Source organism: Anser anser, assembly GCF_964211835.1.
Source record: "Anser anser genome assembly, chromosome: 2".
In the NCBI taxonomy this organism is placed as follows: domain Eukaryota; kingdom Metazoa; phylum Chordata; class Aves; order Anseriformes; family Anatidae; genus Anser; species Anser anser.
In genome coordinates, this window is record NC_139721.1 from 159,119,839 (window position 1) to 159,142,244 (window position 22,406).

Consider the following 22,406-nt stretch of genomic DNA (forward strand, 5'->3'; position numbering starts at 1 on the left):
AACAGGTAATAAAGACAAAATGCAAATATTGATCCTTTCTGTAATTCCTCAGGTTTCAGCTTTTGTTGCTAATGAATTCACAAAGTATGACCAGTAAATATAATAGGATCTACCAATACAGACTGTAAGTAGGATTCTTGGTTGTGTTGAGCATATGTTTTATCACCCTGCTATGATGAAGGATCACAGGATACAGGATACACCTGTTGATTCCCATTCCACCCTGAAATAGCTCCCCACATGTAATGACATTTTCTGTTGATGATAATCACAGAATCACAGAATCGTCTAGGTTGGAAGAGACCTCCAAGATCACTTAGTCCAACCTCTGACCTAACACTAACAAGTCCTTCACTAAACCATATCACTAAGCTCAACATCTAAATGTCTTTTAAAGACCTCCAGGGATGGTGACTCAACCACTTCCCTGGGCAGCCCATTCCAATGTCTAACAACCCTTTCGGTAAAGACGTTTTTCCTCATATCCAACCTAAACCTCCCCTGGTGCAATTTTAGCCCATTCCCCCTCATCCTGTCACCAGGCGCGTGGGAGAATAGACCAATCCCCACCTCGCTACAGCCTCCTTTAATGTACCTGTAGAGAGCGATGAGGTCGCCCCTGAGCCTCCTCTTCTCCAGGCTCAACAATCCCGGTTCCCTCAGCCGCTCCTCGTAAGACTTGTTCTCCAGACCCCTCACCAGCTTCGTTGCCCTTCTCTGGACTCTCTCGAGCACCTCCATGTCCTTGTAGTGAGGAGCCCAAAACTGAACACAGTACTCGAGGTGCGATGCACCTCGATGACATGATTCTTGTTCGTTTTTATGGTTCAGTGTTGGGAAGGGAATAGAGACACTAGAGCAGTGATCCAATGTGTGACAGTTTTTTCATCAGCTGACAAAGCTATGAATTTGTAGAACACAAGGCTTTTCAAAGAGAAGTGAGCACGAGGAATGATTGTCCAGCTTGTGACCTGCTGCAGGAGAGCATGACCAGACCGCCCCCTTTTTCTTTCATGTGAGGATTATGGTCACCCAGTCAGTCGTTTGCATGAAATGACCAGGAGAATCATCAAGTATCCTGCGGTGTCTTTCCACCTTGTCTCTCTATTCAGTCCTTCATCTGGTCTCTCATAAGAGGTAGATTTAATAGGACTGTCAGTGGCACAGCCCAGGAAGTGAGCTGCTTGGACTCTATTGGATACAATGGGACTCTTGTGAGCCTGCCATAAAGGTGGCATTGTTTGAACTTCCTTTGTTATTTTTTTGTAGCTTGATGTGAAGGTGAGAACAATATCAGGTTTTCTTTTTTTTTTTTCTTTTTTTTTTTTTTTTTCCCACAGAGCCAGCATGGAGTTTTTCTTATGGAGCTTGAGATTTCTGCGTCTTAGGTATTTTTATCTCGGCTATTGCCCTATAGCTGCCTTCACGGTCAATGGGCAAAAGTTGGCTTTTTGAGGGAATGAGTCATCAGACCTATTTCAAATGTCTGCTTTCAGATGAGAGACATTGTTCTCCAGGATTACCTCTTTCTGTCTACTACTACAAAAATTTTGGTGACTATTCAAATGTAGATGTTGGCAATTGGTCAGATGAATCTCACTCTGGAAAGCACATTTGCCAGTTACTGCTTGCTTTGTTGATGGGAATGGTTACCTGCACTTAGATCACCAGGGACAGAACATTAAATGCAATAGGAAAAAGAAGGGGTTAGCACTAACTTCTATGGCTTTTAGTAAAGAACTTCAATGTTAAGGTTTTCTGTACACTCTAAAAACCACTTCCTTTTCACATTCTGACATACTGCATTTTAAATATTTAGAATTACTCCTTTCGGTATCCGTATGTATTGTAGGATCATTTGGGAAGCTCTAATCGTGGATCAAGTGCTGCTCTACCAAATACTCAAGAGATTGTTCTTAGACTATTTTTTACTGTGAAATGTTTTTTTCTGATAAGACTTCATCAAGCACTAATGTTCTAACATAGGTGGCCAATGACTAAAATTACCCAACTGTACAATTTAATTTGTTTCAGCTCATTCTGAGCTATATCCACTACCTATTAATACACCTCACTTACAAACTTAAGCCAAGAACTTCATTATGTAAAACTGCCTCCTCAATAATATATGTAATTGAATAAGTGTAATAATTTGGACTGCTGACAGATTTTGCATATTGATTTTTCCTCAGCAAAATAAGACTGAAGGGCAGTGAGTTAAATCATCTTCAGACAGATAAGGAAGCTACAGCAATATAACAAGTATAGCTACTCCAACTGCTACGCAGTAGAAAAAATGTCGATATGTACTCCTCTCACCATGGAAAAAAAAAATAAAAATAAAAATGACATAATTCAGCTTTACTTGCAGAAGTGTAAAGTGACTTGTATGCATAATAACACTTTAAATAACAATGCTTTGAGCTCTTACTCTCTATCTAAGCCTTATTTCTTTTCCTCAAAGTTGTTTATATTTCTGCTTCATTGGAGACTTAACCTATTCTATGATTCTATGATTCTATGCCCTTTCTTTTGTCAAAAGTTGCAGTGGATCAAATCTTTATTTCCTCTATGGGATGCTGAAGAGAGATAAAATGTGAGGACAGTCCTCTAGCACCTGCTTATCTTCACAGCATCTTCCATCACTGGATGAGCAAAGCAGCAGGAACTGCATGTCCTATATTCATTATATTGTTTTTAGCTTCTGGACTAGAGAGCATGGGGGTGGAGAAAGGGAAATCTGTGCGTGGTTTTGCCCATAAGCAGCTAGCCAGCACTGCTGTCTCAGAAAGTGGATGATAATTTGCTCCTGACAAAAGAGCGGTAAAGAGAATATGCATTTCCTTCCCCAAATTCCTCTTGTGAAATAGAAGGAATGGGAAAGCAGAAAGGGAAGGATCTCACAATTTTACATTGTTTTCCATCATTTTTGTGAAACAAATGAAGCAAATAAGGACTCTTCTCAAGTGTTTTATTTTTGTGGTTATAGAGCCTAATGTGTTGAAATACTTCATCCTGGAGGGAATAATTTTATATGTCATACTATTTAAAAAAGGGGGGTTGTCCATTGCTGTTTTTATGCTTCCCAGCTTGAGATTTTACTTTGTAATAAGAATTCCACCACAAAAAAATGGGTTATTCAGTGGTGCAATAGTACTGCACCAAACTCTAGAGGCTAAATTCAGCTCACATTAGCTTGTTGAAAGCAGACGTGTAGGTTACTTAGCAAAAGAGGGAGGGAGGGAGGGAGAGAGGAAGAGAGAGAGGGAAGAGAGGGAGAGAGAGGGAGATTCAATGACCCCATCTCTATCTTTGACATGTATTTTAATATAATCTGTTAATTTCAAACACTTCACAAGTAGGATAGTATACCTTTTCTCCTACTGATGTGTGATCTTTGGTTTTGTGTTTTCTTTTTTCTTTGTTTATTGTTTTCCATTTCACATCTATAGGAATATTGAAGGTTAGAGTCCAATTCTAATTTTTATTTGCTTGTTTTTGTTTTGTTTTTGAGGGTAGGTATTATTCTTTTAAGATTGTAGGAAAAGAGTAGAATTTAGTAATCTTGTCATCCAGACTTCAGAGTGACCTCAGTTAAAATAAATTTTCTTTTTCTTCTCATCTCTGAATTTTGTTCCTGGATGCCACGACAACTTGTGATTTTGACAACTTGATGAATACGTAGTGCCTTATAGGTTTATAGGTGAATCAAAGTAATTACCTGCCTCTTACACTATGCTGTAAACACATATTTTGGAGGGTCCTGAGGTCAGCACCAGGAACAGCTCTTACTCTTCTTGAGATATAATTCTGCTGCTGTCAGTCTGCAACCTCATCTCCCCCTGACTTCAGTAGGCATTATCAACATGTATTTCAGTAAAGAGAACTGTACTGGGCTCTGTATTTAGGGAAAAATGACCTCCTTGGGGAACAATTACAGAACTGGATGTAGTTAACTGAGTCTCCCAAGACTCCTTATACAATTGATAGACAGATACTGAGATTCAGATTCAGTTTGCATATTAAAACACCTAAATTCAGGTGTTTTAATCTGTAAAATGAGTCACAATCAAGTTGTATCCATAAGCTCAATGATTTTAGCTTCATATTTCGCTTCTGGATGCTCATTTCCCTGATTCTCCATAATTTGCTTGTATGATTTTATTTTCCATCTCTCTGTGGAACAAACTAAATGAGGAGCCTGCCCAGCTAGTTTTGCCAAGTAAGACACATCTAAAGTTAGTGCAGTTTTCACTCCTCAAGAGCAGGTAGTTGAATCTTGTGGACAAGCATCTGGAGGCAGTGTTCTCATCTATTCTTTCTACTGCTTTTCTGATTACACTAAGAGCCATTTAAGGCTTCCTGAATGCCTGCCTCTCCACAGCAGCTTGTACTTTTGATAATGAAACCATACATTTCATGCTCACACAGTTGCTAGAAATGATTGGTTTGTTTCCTTTACAAAAAAAATAAAATAAAATAAAATAAATAACATAAAATAAAATAAAATAAAATAATAAAATAAAATAATAAAGGCAAATCAAAGCAAGCACAGTGAAACAAAACAAATAGAGACAACAAGCAAAACAAAAGACAGGGTTAGAATAATGCTTAATTTCTGATTGAAAGAGAAGCTGCAAGTACCATAAGTGAGTGATTACCAGGACAAGCATGAAAAAAAAAAAAAAAAAAGTAACTGGACATAGTAGCCCATGCAAAATGAAATGTTTTATAAGAGAAAAACCATTGTTAGAGTGTGTTACAAGAGCATGCCGAAACCATACAACAAAAACAAAGCCAAACTGGAAAAATGACCACAAACAATTAATTAAAATGCACTGGAAAACTGTTGCGTATATTCTGAAAACATGCCTCATCTTTTCTTCACAAGATATGAGTACTTGAATCCATTCCAGGTTTTTGGTCGTACAGCCAAATGACTAATATGATTCTACCCTTTCTCTGCTAACCTGTAAATGACTTAAGACAGAACCCATTATTATCATAACTGAATAAACAAGAACAAAATTAAATACAGTACTCCTAGTCAGACTGTTACATAATCATTTGTTTCACATTATTCTTCAAGGATCAAGAACTGATAAAGAAAAGTTCAAACGATACAATTACAACGGCTGATCAATACATATAAGATTTCTTGATTGTTTTATAAATGGTGCAACCTTTTATGTGCTTTCTCATTTTTCTTCTACAAGTACCCTAAAGACATAGTCCATGGACACAGGTATCTGAGGATACATATATTATATACATATTATTATTATATATATTATATTATTATATACATATATTTGTATATTATTATATATTATTATAGATATTATTATATACATACATCTGTGTTCCATACCTATATAAATACACACCTATATCTATAAATACCTTTTACACTCTTAACTGTGTTTTACAGTATGGGTTAATTTCCCGTCTGCTTAGGAATTTGACATCTATTCACTCTCAAAACATCATGAAAAAATCTTTTACCATCTTTATATATGACACTGATGCTATCACAGTCCCTGGAAGTCACAGATCATCAAATGGTCAAAACATAAAGTTTCTGGACCTTTACTGTAAGTGCTAAGATGTCCAGAACTGTGCCCTGTAATACATTCTAATCCTTTGTCCAGGTAATAAGAATGTCACCAATAATTAGATCTCACAAATTCACTTTTAGAGATTTTAGTTACAGTTTATTTTGTCTGGGTGCAAGGAATGAACTTTATGAACTCCACAGCTCCCTCCAGCCTTATTTTCTGTGTTTCTGTGATTATTAAACATTCTAAGAAATATCACCAGTAAAAGAATATTGATTATATGTATGCAAATTTTCATAGTTATTTATTGCTTCAGACAGGAGAGTAATTACCTGCCCACACATTTTATGAGCAATACCACAGAACAATTTCTCTTTCTACCAGGACTAACTTTCTAGTGAGAAGAGAGGGAGAAGGAATAACACAATTATTTCCATTTCATATATATTTTTAACCCATCTTTAAATTCTCCAAACTAGTAGTCTCCAACTTACAGCAACTTAATGCATGAAGAAACTCAGTTGCTGTTGGAATTAACTCCTCATTTACAGGAGTAAGCAAAAGGAAAATGAAGATCTGCAGATTGTTGGTTTTTTTTTGTCCAAATATGGTTAAAAAAATATTTTAAATGTTTTTTCCCAAAATACCACTTCATGCAATGCCTACTGTAGTAGCTTTGATGGAGGTAGTGACTAAACCAGCAGTGTTGGAGGTTTGATGTGTATATCTGTATATTTGGAAGTTGAAATTAATATGACTGTTTCTATGCTATAAGTGGTCAGGTAGTGATGGCAGCTTCAGAACCCCTTAATAACTGCTTCCCATTTCTTCCTGTATCCTCCTAATCTTTAGACAAAGATAGATACATTACACTTGTTCACTAAGAACCTGATCCACATTCTAACAAAGGCAAGGGAATAGTCTTGTCCCTAGTGGTTCAGATTTGGTATTATTTCCACTTGGACCTGTGACCTGTGACCACTTCCTATGGTTTTCTGGGCATTTTCACCTAACACATTTAATGTATTTAAGGCATTGGAAATCATTTTGCTCAATATTGGAAATATTTTTGTTTGATTCTTCCTGGATCTCATTATGATATTTATGGATTTTTTTTCTTTGCTTTACTATAGGCTGATGGGAGAGGTGTATGCTGTAGTTTACACACTATAGAGTTTAAAAAGTGTGTAAACTTATCCTTTGCCTGGATTATAAGGCCTCTGGTTTCTGGCTGTGATGGCACTGGTCATTTCTTCCCAGTCTACATCTCATTCCATTTCTTCTTATTCTCTCAATGCTGAAAACCTTTCCAAAATCAACCAACCAACCAACCAACCAAAAAAAAAAAAAATTATCCGGTTATCAGGGGAATGATCACGATATCTCTCCATGCCTCACTAATGTATCTTTATCCTTCTTTGTCATACACTCTCATTTTCACATATCAATACCACTCACGTTGCCTTTTCACTTCAGGCTGTAAACTGCCCAGATCAAACCATCAATCTTTACTTTGGACTGGAAAACATCTTGCAGCTGAGAACTTACTGAACGATATAATTTACTTTAGTCTTTTATATACTGACCAAAATTACCTAGGTGTATGCAAATCTTTAAACTAATGCATCGGATTTGTGCTTCAGTTATGTTTTTGCTGTTCTCTGAATACATTGTGGGCAGAATCAGAGAAGTTCATCATGAAACAGCAGACACACAATGTGTTAACATGCCTTTTAACCAGCTTTTTAAAATGTATTTATTTCCTTTGCTTCCTCCAGTAGATCATCAGGTCCCATGGGCTCTAATAAGGAATTGTTTGACTCACCACTAGAGCAATTTCCAGGAGAGATTATGGAATTTGCACACTGAAAGAAATTAAGTTATTTAATTCAGTCATTTCTCATTCTCAGAAGATTTGAAGGAGTAAACAAGGAATAAATACCTCTCAAATGTATCCACATTGGCGTCACTGTGGTTACATCAAGAACGAATTTGGCCTGAGATCTGTTATAAGTTATCTTCTACTACAGAAGTGCCTTCTCCATTTAGATAACTATTTATAAACATTAGAAAAGCAAGAAAATGAGGACAGGAGTATAAAAATGAAGGGTCAGCTTTCTTCTTAGCTCTATTACAACTCTTGCTCTGGAGGGTCTTTAGTTTTCAATGTTATTTCTTGTGTTTGTTTTGTTTTGTTTTCAAGCTGTAAAAAGAGCAGAAAATCTTCTTACCCACAGAGCTACCATGAAACCTAAATCATTACCATTTGTAAATGCTTTTGAGAGAAGTTAATGTATGTGCAATGGAATTTAACATAAGTTCTGAAATTAGCAGTCACATAGCCCTTGAGGTTGGTTGCTATTTTCAGTTGTTCAACGCCTGTCTGTTTTGTTTAGTCGATTTATCCTTTAAGAAGCAAGTCCAAATTCTTGCACATGTCATTGAGTAGGCAGCTGTTCACCTCAGGTTTGCTCTGAGTAAGTCTCATTGAAAATCCTATTTAGCTATTTTTTAAGTTCAAAGCACAGCCCCACAGGGAGAGACTGTTTCAAGGCTTATATCCCATTTTAGTCCCACTGTAGTACTGTTGTGAGATTTGTTAAAAACTACCAAATCAAGGAAATGTTTTTTGTTGTTGTTGTTTGCTTTTGTTTTTGTTTTTCCATTTGTGTCAGAGCAGATTTGAAATCCTGAATTTATTTCTGGGAAACGTTAATGCTCAGAAGACCTGCTACCAAATCCTCTTAATTTCTTCTCCCATACAGCCCCATCTTCTCTCTGTTTCCAAAGGAATACAAACTCCAAAACACCAAAAAGACATAACAAGAAATTTTTTATTTTCTCTGTGTCCATGGCAATGAGTGAATCCCATTGATCTTTACAGATGTCTTCTTCATAGGCCCATAAATATTACAATGGGCCAAATATCAACTGCTCTACATGTGTGGCAAAAGTAGCAATGGACTCTTATACAGCTTGGAAAGAATCTTTGCTTACAGCCGTAGTCGAAAGCCAGGGTTCATTGTGAGGCATGTTAATAATTGTGAAAAATTAGCATGCACATATGTTTTGAATAAAAAGTTTAGAGACCTATATTTCTACCCAGCTCCTCCACTAAAACAGACAAAAATAGTCTTAGTTAATACTGTTAACTGAAACACTTCGAAAAGATAGGAAACAGTTTGTAGTGCTCCATCCTGTTGCCCTTAGTTAATCATTAGTTTTAGGCAGGTTGTATGTGCGAAAGAGATGAACCATTTGGGCAGGATCTGACAGAAGAAGGTAATGCTTTATAGAAGAACGCAACTTTCTGGCTCTTATTCCTTTGTTTTCTTCTCAAACTTTGTCTAACTCTGTAGCCAGTATTTTTCCTAACTTTTTCCCAGAAATGACTTTGATCCTAGTGATTTAAGGATTAAGATTAATAGCACTGTGATGTACACAAAGCCTTCTAGGCACCGGTGGAATAGGCTGTCTTTTCCCCTCTCTCTCAGCTTAGAAAATTAATGGAAGACAGAGTTGATAAAGACAACTGCATTATCTCTGCTTCTCCTAAGAAAGGAGGGAAGTGAGTCAGGATGGCGTGGTGGTAGGGCAGGGCAATGATAACCATTTTGGCTGCCACCAGCAATAAAAGGAACGAGGGGTACCAGCTGCTGCCAGGCAAGGCTGCCTCCAGCAGTAACCCATGATCTCACATTACACATGCCCTGAGTGATGCCAGATCATCCACAGCTGGTGAGCTTGGCACTGGGTCAGGTTTTGGCAGCTTGGAAGTGTCATTCTGTACTCCAGCAGCACTGGAATAAAATCTCCTAATTTTCTGACTAATTTCACAAAGTTTTTCTGCCTCCAGAATAGCAAAATGGTGACTCTCACAGATGAATAACCAATCCCTTTTAAAGGAATTTAAATAAAACCTCTCAATTTCCCAGATAATTGGTTTTTTACTCCCCTGTATAATTAGATGAAGAAATGTTCCAAAGATTTTGCCAAACGGAAGTTTCCCTTTAAAATGCTCCAAAGCTCACCTAAGGCCAATTGGTTGGCAGCACTTAAAGGATTTTTGAGATTTTCTTGGATGAGGTTTTCTTGGCTGGTAACAATGCAAGAAAAGTAACAAACATGAACTTAGAATAAATATCCTGAGATCAAAAGAAATAAACAGCTTTAGATGAAGAAAATAGTTTTATATCTTTCCCATTATAGATAACATAGAATAACAGATAGAATCATAGAATATACTGGTTGGAAGGGACCCACAAGAATTATCAAGTCCAATAGCTTCTGGCATTTAAAGGCTGATCTTTGCCATGTATAAAATGTTCAAAGAATAATAATAATAATTTGGCATTAGCCTTTCCTGTTTAGATGTGTTTCACAGGAGATCATAGATGGAGACAAGACATAGACAAGACCTTTCACTGTCATGAGGACAGTAGTTCAAATGGATGAACTGCTGGAAAAATGAAGAGATCTTGGTTTTCTTTTCTCCTCTGAGACAGATCACGGTCTAACGGTGGTTAGTGTGTGTATTTGTATGTACTTGTTTCCCTATGTAAATAGTAGGAATAAGGATAGAGTTCTGATTTATAATTTGTGTAGCTTGCTCCTAAGATATATCAAGAAAGTGAATCAAACTGCTTAAGTAATGCAGAACAGCCAAAGCAGGTGAAAACTTCCCTGAGGAACACGGGAAAAAAAAAAAAAAAAAAAAAAAAGACTAGCTTCTAGTTCTGAAAAACACAATTTAGGTTTGGCAAATGCAAGGCATATGCACCTCAACTCTTGCAAGCTAAAGCCTGCCATCTTCATCTCATTGTTTTCTGCTTCTGTGCTATAAGACCCACTGTTATAGTCAAAGAAAGCCCATTCTTTCTGTTTATTTCACTTCTAGTTCTTAATACAGTCTAGAATTAACTTGATAGATAAAAAGTGAAGTATCTCAAATCATTTTCTTCCGATGTTTTGTTTCATAAATTAAGCCAACATTTTTTATAAGTTATTTGAAAACAGTGTTTCACTCAGGAATTTTTAGGTCTCTGTAAATATCATCCTGTAAAACAACTAACTTTACTGATAATGACATACCAGTAGAAAATATTATCATAGTTTATACAGTTATCACTATATAAACAATAGATTTAAAATAGTCAAAAAAGAGATTGTAAATATTAAAACAAAACAAAGAAGTGTTAAAAAAAAAAAAAAGATTTAAAATGAAACAGTGTTGCATTTATGCCAGGAGCAGCAGTTATCTAGAGAAAGGCAATGGAAAATGTTAATGTGGGCAAACTGCGGGTAGGTGTGACCACAGTTTATTTTTCTTCCTATGCAGCCCTAGTGGAGTGACTGGTACGATAAGTGTGGAATTCTTATGCTCTGAATACAGATTTTTAAAGCCTAAGATTAGGCTTTCTCTTGGTGCCTGTTCTAATCAGTAGCAGAAAACAAGAAAACAGGCATTCCAGAGGACAATTTATCTTAGAAACCCTACAGCAGTGCCCTCTGGAGGTGTCTGTTTTTTTTTTTTGTTTGTTTTGTTTTGTTTTCATGTGCTATAAAAGAGGTGTAGAAGAACTTAGCTCATATTTACGTATTTAACATTTATATTTTGAAGGCGAATGAATGCCATGATAGACAAAACAAGGTGCTTCTTGCTACAGCAGCAGGAAAATTTGAATAAAGGTAGAAATTCTTAGTGTAATAGCTGGTCTGGGTGGCATGTGCTGTATCAGTAAACATTGTTCAAATAATGCCAGGAGCTATGAGAAATAGTAACTGGGAAGGGGAGAAAATGTTTTTCTCTGCTGGGCTTCCCCAGCAAAGCTTTTTCTGGGCTTTTTCTTGTACTATGTCTTTCAATCCTGCTTTGTATGTAAGACATTTTAAGGAAGGAATGACTTTATGTATTTATTTTTTTTTTTTTACTTGCAAGTGATCAAGTATTTTCTTTTCCAACATAGGATATCTTCTGTTAGTATTTTTTTCCCTCCTTTGTAGCTTTTTCTGGAATTTCCATTGTTTTTTATTTTCTACTTTCTTATGTCCTGGGCTTTCAAAAAGAAACTATTGAATCTGACTGTTATGATTTTTCTGCCTAAATTGAAACACCTGCAGAGACACCATTTCTGCAATAGGAGCTCCTATAAGGTAATTCTACTTTGAAATGTCAATCACTTTTGGAAATCCAGGTCTCATACCCAGGCCTTGCTTAAACTTTTATTTATTTTGGTATTTACCTAGATTTATGAAAGAACAGGAAGCACCTATCTCATATTCCCCCTCTCTCTGAAGGGCTTTATATGTAGTATGCCCTTTAAAAGTTATTGTGCATCACATAATTCGGTTTAATATACTGGCTTGTAACATTATGTTTTCTTTGATATTACTTTTCTGAAGGCAATATGACCTTGAATGTGACATTTTAAACTAATAAATGAGAAAAAGAGCTGGAACTAAAACTGAACATTGTAAGCCAAATGGATTGACTTTCACCTCAAGCCTTCATTTCCATATATGAAAAAAATATAAAAATATCACATTTATGTATTTACATTTTTTCTTAATATTCCAAGGAAACAAATTTTATGCAAATGTGTTATCTATTACCTTTTGTCTGTGTATTGGCCCATTAACCCCTTTGCCAATTGTCTTGTCATTTCTTTTTTCACACCCTCACTTCAGCCAACAATTTTAAGGTCTCTGAATAAATCAGCAATACTTGTCAGAGAAGTAGTAGTGTCAGAGCTGCAAATTCCTATATGTTTTGTGAAAATGGTGTGCTGATTACAAGGAAGATGTCAAAATGAGTATTTTCACAGAGAGGGGCCAGGTAAGACCGACTTAACAATTTCAAGAGGACTGAATGATTTCACAGAGATTTAGTCCACAGACCTTGCCATCCAAAAACACATCTCCGCATTTGCACCTTCTCCTGCCAAAAATATATGTCAGAAATGAGCAGTTGTGTTCCACTAGGGAAAGAATGAGGAAATGGGAGGGTGTTGCGGATACAATAAAGAGCATGTAACTATATAGAATGTGAATGAGAGTATTGCAGAAGAGGCACCATGAGGTGATAGGACACAGATGTATGGAAAAAGAACAGTTTGCACACAGTCCTGGTGACAGTGACTCCATGTTGGCTGAAGATAGCAGGCAGCCAATTTAAAGCAAGGTCCTTTCCTTGAAACTGGGGAAGTTTAGCCATGGGACTGCCTGAAATCTGTTGTTATACCTAGCCACTATCAAAACCGGGACTGTAAAGAGCTCTTGACAGAGGTGAGGAAGAAGATAAAGAAAGCCAAGCTATTTTCAGAAGAGCTCTTCGATGACTGGATGACTGGATGACTGGAATGGTTTTAGTGCTAGGCATAATCTTAAAATTACATCTGAAGACTGGAAAATGATAAAAAAAAAAAAACACATAGTTTTCTCCTTGCTATGAAATTTGGGTTTTCTCTTGTACAGCTGTTCCTTTTCAGTTGTTGCCAAGTCAGATCCATCCTTAGGAATGTGAAGTATCACCATGAGTTTCAATAATATTGAATTGCAGCTTAGATTTCATGAGCTTCATATGAAATTTATATAAAATGCATATTGTTCTTCAGCTGAAATCAGAACCCCACTTCTTCAATATTTAACAGTCACAACAGAAGGTGAACACTGCCACAAGGAGCTTACAGTTAAACACTTTTTTCCTCACACTTTTACAAACAGAAGCTTGAGATAAAGGTGTGGGTATTGACCAAGTGGTTTTCCATAAGCAGCCGTTGTGGTTTACCTGTGGTTCGAGTTGCTTGGGAAGTATATAGCTATGCTGGCACCATTCACAGCCTGCAGTAACATGTTTCAGCCCTCAGCTAGACTTCTTCACTCAGGGTAGGAAGGTGGCTAAGGCTGCGTTGCTACTGGTCAGCTCTGTGCCCAGAAGGCTATTGGTTCATGTCTAATCCAAAAGACCACATAGACCCTACGGGGAATATAAGCTTTAGCTATTCAATAGGCAGATATTTAGGATAACAGTTCTTATACTCATTCTACTGAATGTAATCAGTGGAGAGAAGGAAGTACACTTACAGAGCAATTCATCACCACTGCCATGTTAAAATGGGGTTATCCCTATCTGAAAAGTGTCTGTCCATGGACTACAGAAGAAACTTCGCTTAGCTGAGTAAGGTTAAATAGGTAAGTCTTAGCCATCTGAACTTAAATCAGTCCTGACTAATTCTGTAGTCAAATTAACTTTGTGTTTCCTCAAAAGTCATTGACAAATGGGCCTCCCAAAGGATGAGACATCCGATTGGAGAGAAGGTAGCTAGCTAATTAAGAAGAAACACTCTTCTGCTCATGCTATGAAGAGGGTTTAAGTAGCTTCCCTAGGTCAGATGCCAAGCTTTGCATCACTTCAGCTAGCTGAGATGAATTGAACAAAGTTTAAGGAACATTTCCTTTCCTTTCCTTTCCTTTCCTTTCCTTTCCTTTCCTTTCCTTTCCTTTCCTTTCCTTTCCTTTCCTTTCCTTTCCTTTCCTTTCCTTTCCTTTCCTTTCCTTTCCTTTCCTTTCCTTTCCTTTCCTTTCCTTTCCTTTCCTTTCCTTTCCTTTCCTTTCCTTTCCTTTCCTTTCCTTTCCTTTCCTTTCCTTTCCTTTCCTTTCCTTTCCTTTCCTTTCCTTTCCTTTCCTTTCCTTTCCTTTCCTTTCCTTTCCTTTCCTTTCCTTTCCTTTCCTTTCCTTTCCTTTCCTTTCCTTTCCTTTCTCTGGCACACATTAAATCTTTTTTCTTTAAAATTATTTGCTGATATTCTTTATTCCTAACATGCTAAGAACCAGGAAAATTGCCCTTGTGAAGATGCACCTCCCTCTTACACTGTCTAAGGCACCTTTTTCAAAGTGAGCTTTTGTATCCCTACATCACATGGCAAAGGAGACATACCATCAGTGCCAGTGGAGAACCCTGCTGTGCAGTTTCACACTCAAGTCACATTGATTTCCATGGGCAGATTTCACCCAGCAGGAGCTTGTGTCTGTACCGTGGTTTATAAATGTAAGGGGATTGTCCACACTGTCTTGTATTACATTTATTTTTTTTTGTTATTGTTTTCTTTGCTTTTCTAAATTGTTGGTTTCAAATACAAATTTTCCAGACAGGATCAGGCAACTTTCTTAATGAATTATTTCTAATCTTCATCACTCATCTCTTTTAATAACTTGGGCAAATTATTTGAGTACTCTTTGCTTCCCTCCCTTCTCTTCCAATGTCAGCACATCAGTCTTTTCTAATACAACAAACTTATAGCCTTTTAAATGGGGCTATATTTTAGCTATGCATGGTAATATGACAATAACAAACATCTAGTATAACTGAATTTGATACATAGTGCTATGAAATATTTATTCACTGTCTTCCCGATCTTTTGTGCAGTATGAGGATTTCTGCACATTTCTCTAGCTTGGTTTGCAGTATCTATTGCTACCCCAGTGTTTAGAAGACAACTGATATTAAAGTAATAATAAAAAATAAGAAAGGTTTCCCTGTTTCTACCAAATCCATTTAATTTAAGTGAGCAAGGCTAGCAGGTAGTTATCAGAAGATTTTATTAGCCACTTTGATTGTTTCTAACACCTCTTGTAAGCAAATGTCTCATTACCATGGATATTTACACATGCTTTACTTTTGTACAGATTGCCATTCATCGGTGAACTATAAACCTATTACTAGGCATCTTCAGATTTAGAAGGTAAATACAGTTTCTCCTGTGTGGACAAACAGTAGCTATCAAAGACAGTAAAATCTAATAGTGCTCAATTTGATCTTGATTTCCATCTTTAGTACACTGACTGTGCCACTGAACTTTTCAAAAGACCGTCTTCATACCTTTTGGAGATATTCAATTCAATCACAGTATTCATAAAATGAGATCCTCATCTGGTGATGGAAACAACCTAGCATAGGAGTGGAAGAAAGGGATAAGGAGAGGGAAATGTAAAGTTTTAATTTTTTTCCCAACTCCTGTGGTGATTTAATGACCAATTTTTTAGTAATATTCTGGTGGGTCTGAAAAAGCTGAAAGACTTTTAGATAATAGGATCAGAATGTTACATGGTCATTAATTTATTTTATGTAATCTGATGCTACATCCTTTAATTTGAAAGAAGGATTATCAAATGCTTATAATATGGAATCAGTATAACATTGTTGTTTGACACTGACCTAATTCTTCAAACGCTGTACAACTCATAACTGTCCTATTTACCACACATGGTAGTATCTGGCTTATATTTTGTGAGATAACATAGGACTTGATTCCCTGCCCCTGAAGCTGATAGAAAAAATATACAAAGCCCAGTCCTGTGAAAATACATCCTCCATTGATGTCTATCTCATACTATCACACAAGTTTATAAAGCCCACGCTGTGTAAAGCAGTTGATCACCCAGCCCTCATTATACTGTACTTCTCCTAGTCTGAAAGTATGACACTTTGAAGTATTATCTGCTTTTATTGAAGATCTTATTTTCCCTGGCACATAGTCAAAGGGAAAGTATATCAACAGAAAGTCACTTAGAAAAGTGTGGCACTTGCAGCTTTTAACAGTTGATAAGATTATGTGCTTGATTTCAACATCAAATGCAAAGAAATCATGGGGATATTTAGATTTAGTCTTTCTTTATTTTCCTGCTGAGGTAGAAGATGATCCCCATTTGAGATTCCTTCACTAAGTCATTATTTGTACATTAGTGGGAAATTTGAGAGATATTTCTGAGTTTTTCTGTATACTGTATAAGTTTTTAGGTTTATGAGCTACTAAGATGGTGACCTCAGGTTTACCAAATTGCAGGAGTCATGCATAGAAAGCTGCTTCTTGAAAACCAGTCATAATTTGTCATGTTTCTGATGCATAAACCTGACTTCTTCCCATGTCCTAAAAGACGAAACCTCCCATCCCCAACCTCATCACCTCCTATTTCTGCATGCTTCTTGTTCTGGCTGTGTTTTGATTTTATGTCAAGTATGTCCATGCTTTGTTTCTGGTAAGATTAAAACCTACACGTGTGAGCAGGTAGGAAACAGCGGGAAGCTTTCACCTAGTTCCTGACGTAAGGAATAGAGAGCCGAAATAGAGCCAGATCTATATAATGACTGGAAATTTGAAATAGAAATGTTCAGGTTAGAAATACAAGGCACAATCTTGTAATAAGAGGTCAGTTATTCACCACTCAGTTCCTTAATTCAAGGCTTGCTCCCTCGATGGTTGTTAAGGGCCTGATTCTGCCTTTAGCAAGAAATCACTACATGTAAAATTGTGTTTGATATTTTGAGTTTATATGCTCCAGAGCAGAGTGCTGAAAAAACAGTGAATGATGTTATGATGGGTCATTACTAATGGAGTAATTTTTAATTCTAAACCCAATATTTTCCTGAGAGAATGAACAACATGGAAGAGATTAACTTCCGTCACATATCCACAAAAAGCAGTTTTAGGAGGAAGCAGAATATGTTTTTCAGTTTCCAGTCACCTTCCTGAGTCAAATTCCCCAAAGCGCCATTATCCAACCTTTGACAAAGATTAGAGTCTGCAGAAATTCACAGACTTGAAATTGAAAATAGGATCCACAAAAAAAAAAAAAAAAAACACTTTAGATTTATAGATTTAACAAAACACTGTTGAAAGACAGCTAAAAGGTGGTAGATTTCGTGCTCAAGAGAAAATTCATTCCTGACATACACTGGAGTGATTTAATTGGGACTAGGAAACAACATTTTTTTGCTAGGTTAGAGTCTGTCCATTATAGTACCATACAACTATATCATACTTATGCTTTTCTTACCAGTACAAATTATTCTTTTCCAGGGAAAACTTAGAAAATAATATTTATCATTCTAACCAAGTACACATTTGAGGATAGAAGAAGAACCAACAATAAACTATTATGATTGTTAAAAAAAAAAAAAAAAAAAAAAGAGGATTTGTACCATAATGTGTCTTTTGTTCCCCTCTCTTCTATAGGTTGCCCAGGAATGTGGGACAATATTACATGCTGGAAACCTGCAAGTGTGGGTGAAATTGTCTTTGTCAAGTGTCCTGCACTGTTCAGATTTATCATCTCTGAAGACGGTAAAGTATTTTCTCCATGTTCTTTGCTTCTGCGTGGCCAGCATGACTATAAAATCTGACTTAACTGCTCAATATAAAGGGAAAACAAAACTCTCAGTGGCCTAGGGTTGGTTGAGTTTCTATTCAAAAGCACGCAGTAGAAAAATGGGATATGTGTGTGTAGATGTGTGTGCATGTTTTGGGATCTGGGGGAGAGATGTGTGGAAAAAAATCTTCACAGATTATATATCAATAAAATATCACCAAGTCTAATTGTTAAAAGGGATGTTCTGCCCTTGGGTCTCCACAGAGATCAAAGAGGCCTGACACCGTGTGAAGGTCTCGGATAACTAGTCATCTCAATTCAAATTTATTTTAGAAAATAACTAGAACTCAGACCTGGGTTCTGCTCATGCTTAAGGAGAACACAGGCTTGAAATGATCAATGCAAGGAGCTACCCTCTTGGAGGCCCAGTGAAAGTTCAGTGAGAATTAAAAATTCCTGAAGAGATGCAGAAGCTCCATCATGTCTTTTTGTGGTCTGTAGAAATGAGAAGTCAGCATCCTACTGCCCCTTGCAACTGGCACCAGCAACCAAGTAAGCAAACAAAAGTAAATAAAAGATTGGAAACTTGCCCCGGTTGCAATGTGGTGAAATGAAATATTTCTGCTTCCAGCATGCATTGCTTCCTGTCAGAGTTGTCCCTCATCTTGCAGAATGTACTGCTTATGGCCAGCCAGGCTGGTTCCTTTTTCTCTTTTCTCTCTTTTCCCAACTACTTTAGGCTTGAACCAAAAGCCCCATGAACTCATGCTTGATAACCAAACCCTATCAGACACTTGGCTTCAATCCAGATACAACCCAGCCCCTGCTGCCCAACTAGGTGCTATTAATGTGAAAACCTATGTTATCAGTAGCAATAGTATTTACTTATTATTAATACTATTTAGTGTGCTTTAATGGTGAGTGAGTCTGTTCAAGCTACTGTTTGTGTGATACCAAAACCCCCTTATCTTTTCTTATATATGTATATCTCATCTTTTCTATATATATAAGTATATATATATTCACATATATATATATTAACTTTGAAATACTTGAAAATTTGCTGAGTAAAAATGAGAGGGTATGGAGAGGAGGAAACACTATTAAGATGTTCACAGCAGGTTTATAGATTTATTAGATGATCTCTTGAAATTTTTTTATTTTTTTCATGATGCAATGAAATGAGCTTCCCAGGTGAATGACTGAGGGTGGCAAAGTCCTCCTATCAGAGTTAGCTAACAACAAGCCTTTGTTGGTAATTAACAGTTTTTTCCATCTCCCCCCAGCACCCATCTAGCCTAGCATGGATCACTTAATTAGCACTTCCCATTGAAGTAAAGGTTCACCATTTTCCCTCTGGGATCCTTCTTCCCAAAGATTATTTTGCCAATGAACTATTCATATCTAATGTTGAGTACAAAATTCACCTTCTCAGTGTTGCTACATGCAGAACATGATTTTGGGGAGACAGTTAATGTTTCATAAACAGCTCCAGGACTGCAGAAATGCCCACCTTTAAATACAACCATTTGAACTCATCTAGACACAGAAGAAAATGTCAATACTCTTGTGAAACTGAGAGGAATTTAAGAGTGATCACCACCTCACTAAAAATACCCATATGAAATTCAAATGCCTTCTCTAGATTAGTTCACTGGACTCCATCTTTAATTAATGGAAAGAAAATAAGAGAAAAAGACCAACAGAAGACAATATATGTCATTTCAAGAAACATGAGGTAAATCACCCTTTGGAGATATCTCATTATCCAGCAAGTACTAAAGACAACTCACATAAACAAGGCACCTAATTTTTGAAGGGAGAAAGATAAGTCCCTCTTTAAATTATAAGATAGAAAAATAAAGTTATTACTATAATATTATGTGCTTCAATTATTAGCAAAGATAATTAAACATAATCTTTACTGCTGCAATATTGGTCCAGTATTGATTCAGTGGGTACAATGACACTTACTGAACCGTCATAGTCAACCATAACAGAAAAAAAATAACACACAAGTATTCATGAGGTTTTGTATCTAGCATGGGAAAGGAAATATTCTTCCATCCTTCAGGGTTGTTTTTTTGTTTGTTTGTTTTTTTACTTCTTCATAATTTTGTCATCGATTTTTGTCATTCAACCTGACTGTCAAACCAGTTCTGGTCGTCCTTTGAGCAGGATACACATTCAGCCAAAAGTTTTTGCAATCCAGTTACCAGTGATGTTTGCAGCCTGCAGACAAAATACGTTTATGTTGTTTATTGTGCATCAACAGATGGCTGATCTGCTGTTATCTTCTGATATAACTGCAGGAGGCCTGCTGCTCAAGGCAGTACCTCTCCAAATTTCTGTTAGGACCCCTCCTTTCTGGTGTCTTTTAATCTGCTTCCCCCCCATATCCTCAAGATAAGCATGGTAACATAGGCAGAAATTTTCAAATTGTCTCTCCCTCTCTTTGTCGCCTTTTTTTTTTTTTTTTCCTAATGCAATGCTCAGATATTACTAGTTTGATTGTATGGAGAGTGATGCCATGTGCATCCACAGTCTAGGAAATCTTAGGCAATCTCTGACAATCTGTCAACAAACCTCTGCAGCAGACCTTTTCACTGCTCTTTTTTATTTCAAGGAATATCTCAAATGCTCCTCATTTTATCCCCCACAAAAATAGTGCCTTCTCAAATTTATTGATGAAATTTCTTTTCTATGGTGACCTCGTTTCTGAAGTAATTATGGCACTCTCAGCTCTTCTGAGAAACCATCTAGTCTGTCTCCCTCCTCAAAGTCAGGGCCAGCTCAGTGTTATCTATTCCATTATTCCATCACATAACTAACCTTTTAAATGGAAAATCTTCTCCTATATTTATAAAACATATATATATATATATTTTTTGAAAAGTAATATACATTTTAGAAAAATAAAAATATTTCTTTATATAAAAATGAAATGCTCTACCATAACAAAAAACTGTAAATTAAATGTCTGAAATAATATTTTTAAATATTTGCCTTGGATTTACAGCCTGGTTTGTATATTGTACTTCACATTTGGCCTCTAACAGGGCGATAGTATGACCCTAAGGGAAGAGTAGTCAGTCCAGTGTAAATATATGTCCTTCTTTCTTTATCTCCTTAAGGGACCAGTAATAAAAGTGACAGCTGTTACCGCTTCTAGTGGTGGGTTTGAGGGTTTTTGGACATCTGTTCAGTAGGAGCAAAACCGAGATTCATAATTCATTATATAAACAAATAAACATTTAATCTGGAGTAGTTTGAAACCTCTGCAGGCCTGACTGGATTTGCACTAGTGACCCCAAGGTGGAAATATCTACATCCGTAGTCACTCTCTTGGGTGAATCAGTATGGGTTTTCAGTATCATTACTGCTAATTTTAATTAACCAAGTATATTTGCTTCAAGGAGGGTTTAATGAAAAAAGTCACATTTTATGAAGGTTCCTTAAATAAAGGATTATTAGATAACTAAAATGTTTCTAAGACATGGCTAATCACATTTTATAGATTGTTATAGTATTCTCTGGCTGCTTCTGTGTTTCTAGATTATGTAAGTGAGCTAGGCACTGCCAATAAAATTTGTTAATAGCATACTCATTCTTAATACAACAACGTTTTTATATGACCAAAAATATTTTTTTTACATTTTTACAAACAGTAGCAATAACTTTAATTTATACATTAAAAATATTTGTCTTATGAAGCCCCAAAGCACCTGTAGTTACAGTTGCTTGGATGACAGCAGGGAAACCATATGGGGAAATATTAATTTTAAAGAGTGGAAGGAATTTAATTCGTTTGGGTTTGGATATTAAAAGTTATTTGTGTATGTCTGAACAGGTCATATGGATTTCTGGTTCAATGAATGGAAAGCAATAGGTACTTGTAGATGTTTCCTCTGACCTATCTCAAATGCTTATCTTGAGATGAATGAAGCCACTGGAGAAGTCTTGTTTGTTTGATGAATTTCAGAAAGGAATTTGGCTGTCTTGACTTGGATGCCTGATTTCCACATGCAGTAAAAAGAAAAAGAAATGGAGTCTAAAAATAAAAATTAACTAATCTAATTCCATCATCCATAGAGATGCTTTGTTGAAAAATGATTCAGAGGATCTAGTTAAAAATACCATCTCTTGCTGTTCAGAATTTGAAAATATACTCTGCTCTCACCTTCATTGTAATTGGACTGAGCAGTAACATTTGAACTGCTGTTAACATCATATAGAAATCCCAATGTTAAAATCTTTTGCAAATCTCATGTGTATAGTTCCTTGTAAAATTTTATTTCACCTCTCTGCTCCCCTAAAATCATCAGAATTTTTCATTTCATTTCAGATGCAGATTGTGAACAAAAAGATCATTCTCAAAATCTCTCCACCTGAAAAAGGCACAATGGCTCCTCAGTTTTTTTTAAGCTAGTAGGTTACGGATTTACAGTGGGTTTTGTTCTGGAGGATTCCTAAATATTGATGTTTGGTTGATTGGTTTGTTATCTTTTTCATCTTCCAAATTCATTTCTTCTATCAATTCACAATTTTATTTTCACTGCAAGACATAATTTCCATGATACTGCTTTTGTAAATTATGTTTTCTCCAGTGCCTTCCAAGTACCACCTCCAGAGACAACCCCTCTAGCACAGAGGAAATTTAAAGTATTCAAAGTTATCTTTGCATTGAAAGGAAAAACAAAAACA

The 22,406-nt window shown here is 36.4% G+C and overlaps 2 protein-coding genes across 19 annotated transcripts in view; one reads left to right on the top strand and one right to left on the bottom strand.

Moving 5' to 3' along the window:
- The window catches only part of LOC310894862 (uncharacterized protein), a 39,201-nt gene extending 25,053 nt beyond the window's left edge, over positions 1–14,148 (bottom strand). Inside the window, exon 1 of the mRNA XM_083825494.1 lies at positions 596–14,148. Coding sequence (XP_083681620.1) covers positions 596–805 — 210 coding nt within the window. The 5' untranslated portion in view covers positions 806–14,148. The remainder of the gene's footprint in view (positions 1–595) is intronic.
- Positions 1–22,406, top strand: part of ADCYAP1R1 (ADCYAP receptor type I) — a 343,361-nt gene that overhangs the window by 267,718 nt on the left and 53,237 nt on the right. For 16 of the 18 annotated variants that reach the window (XM_083825483.1, XM_083825479.1, XM_083825478.1 and 13 more), the window contains one exon: positions 17,570–17,677. In XM_083825483.1, coding sequence (XP_083681609.1) covers positions 17,570–17,677 — 108 coding nt within the window. Of the gene's footprint in view, positions 1–15,242; positions 15,299–17,569; positions 17,683–22,406 lie in introns of all 18 variants that reach the window. The other 2 variants (XM_083825477.1, XM_083825470.1) reach the window with 2 other exon arrangements.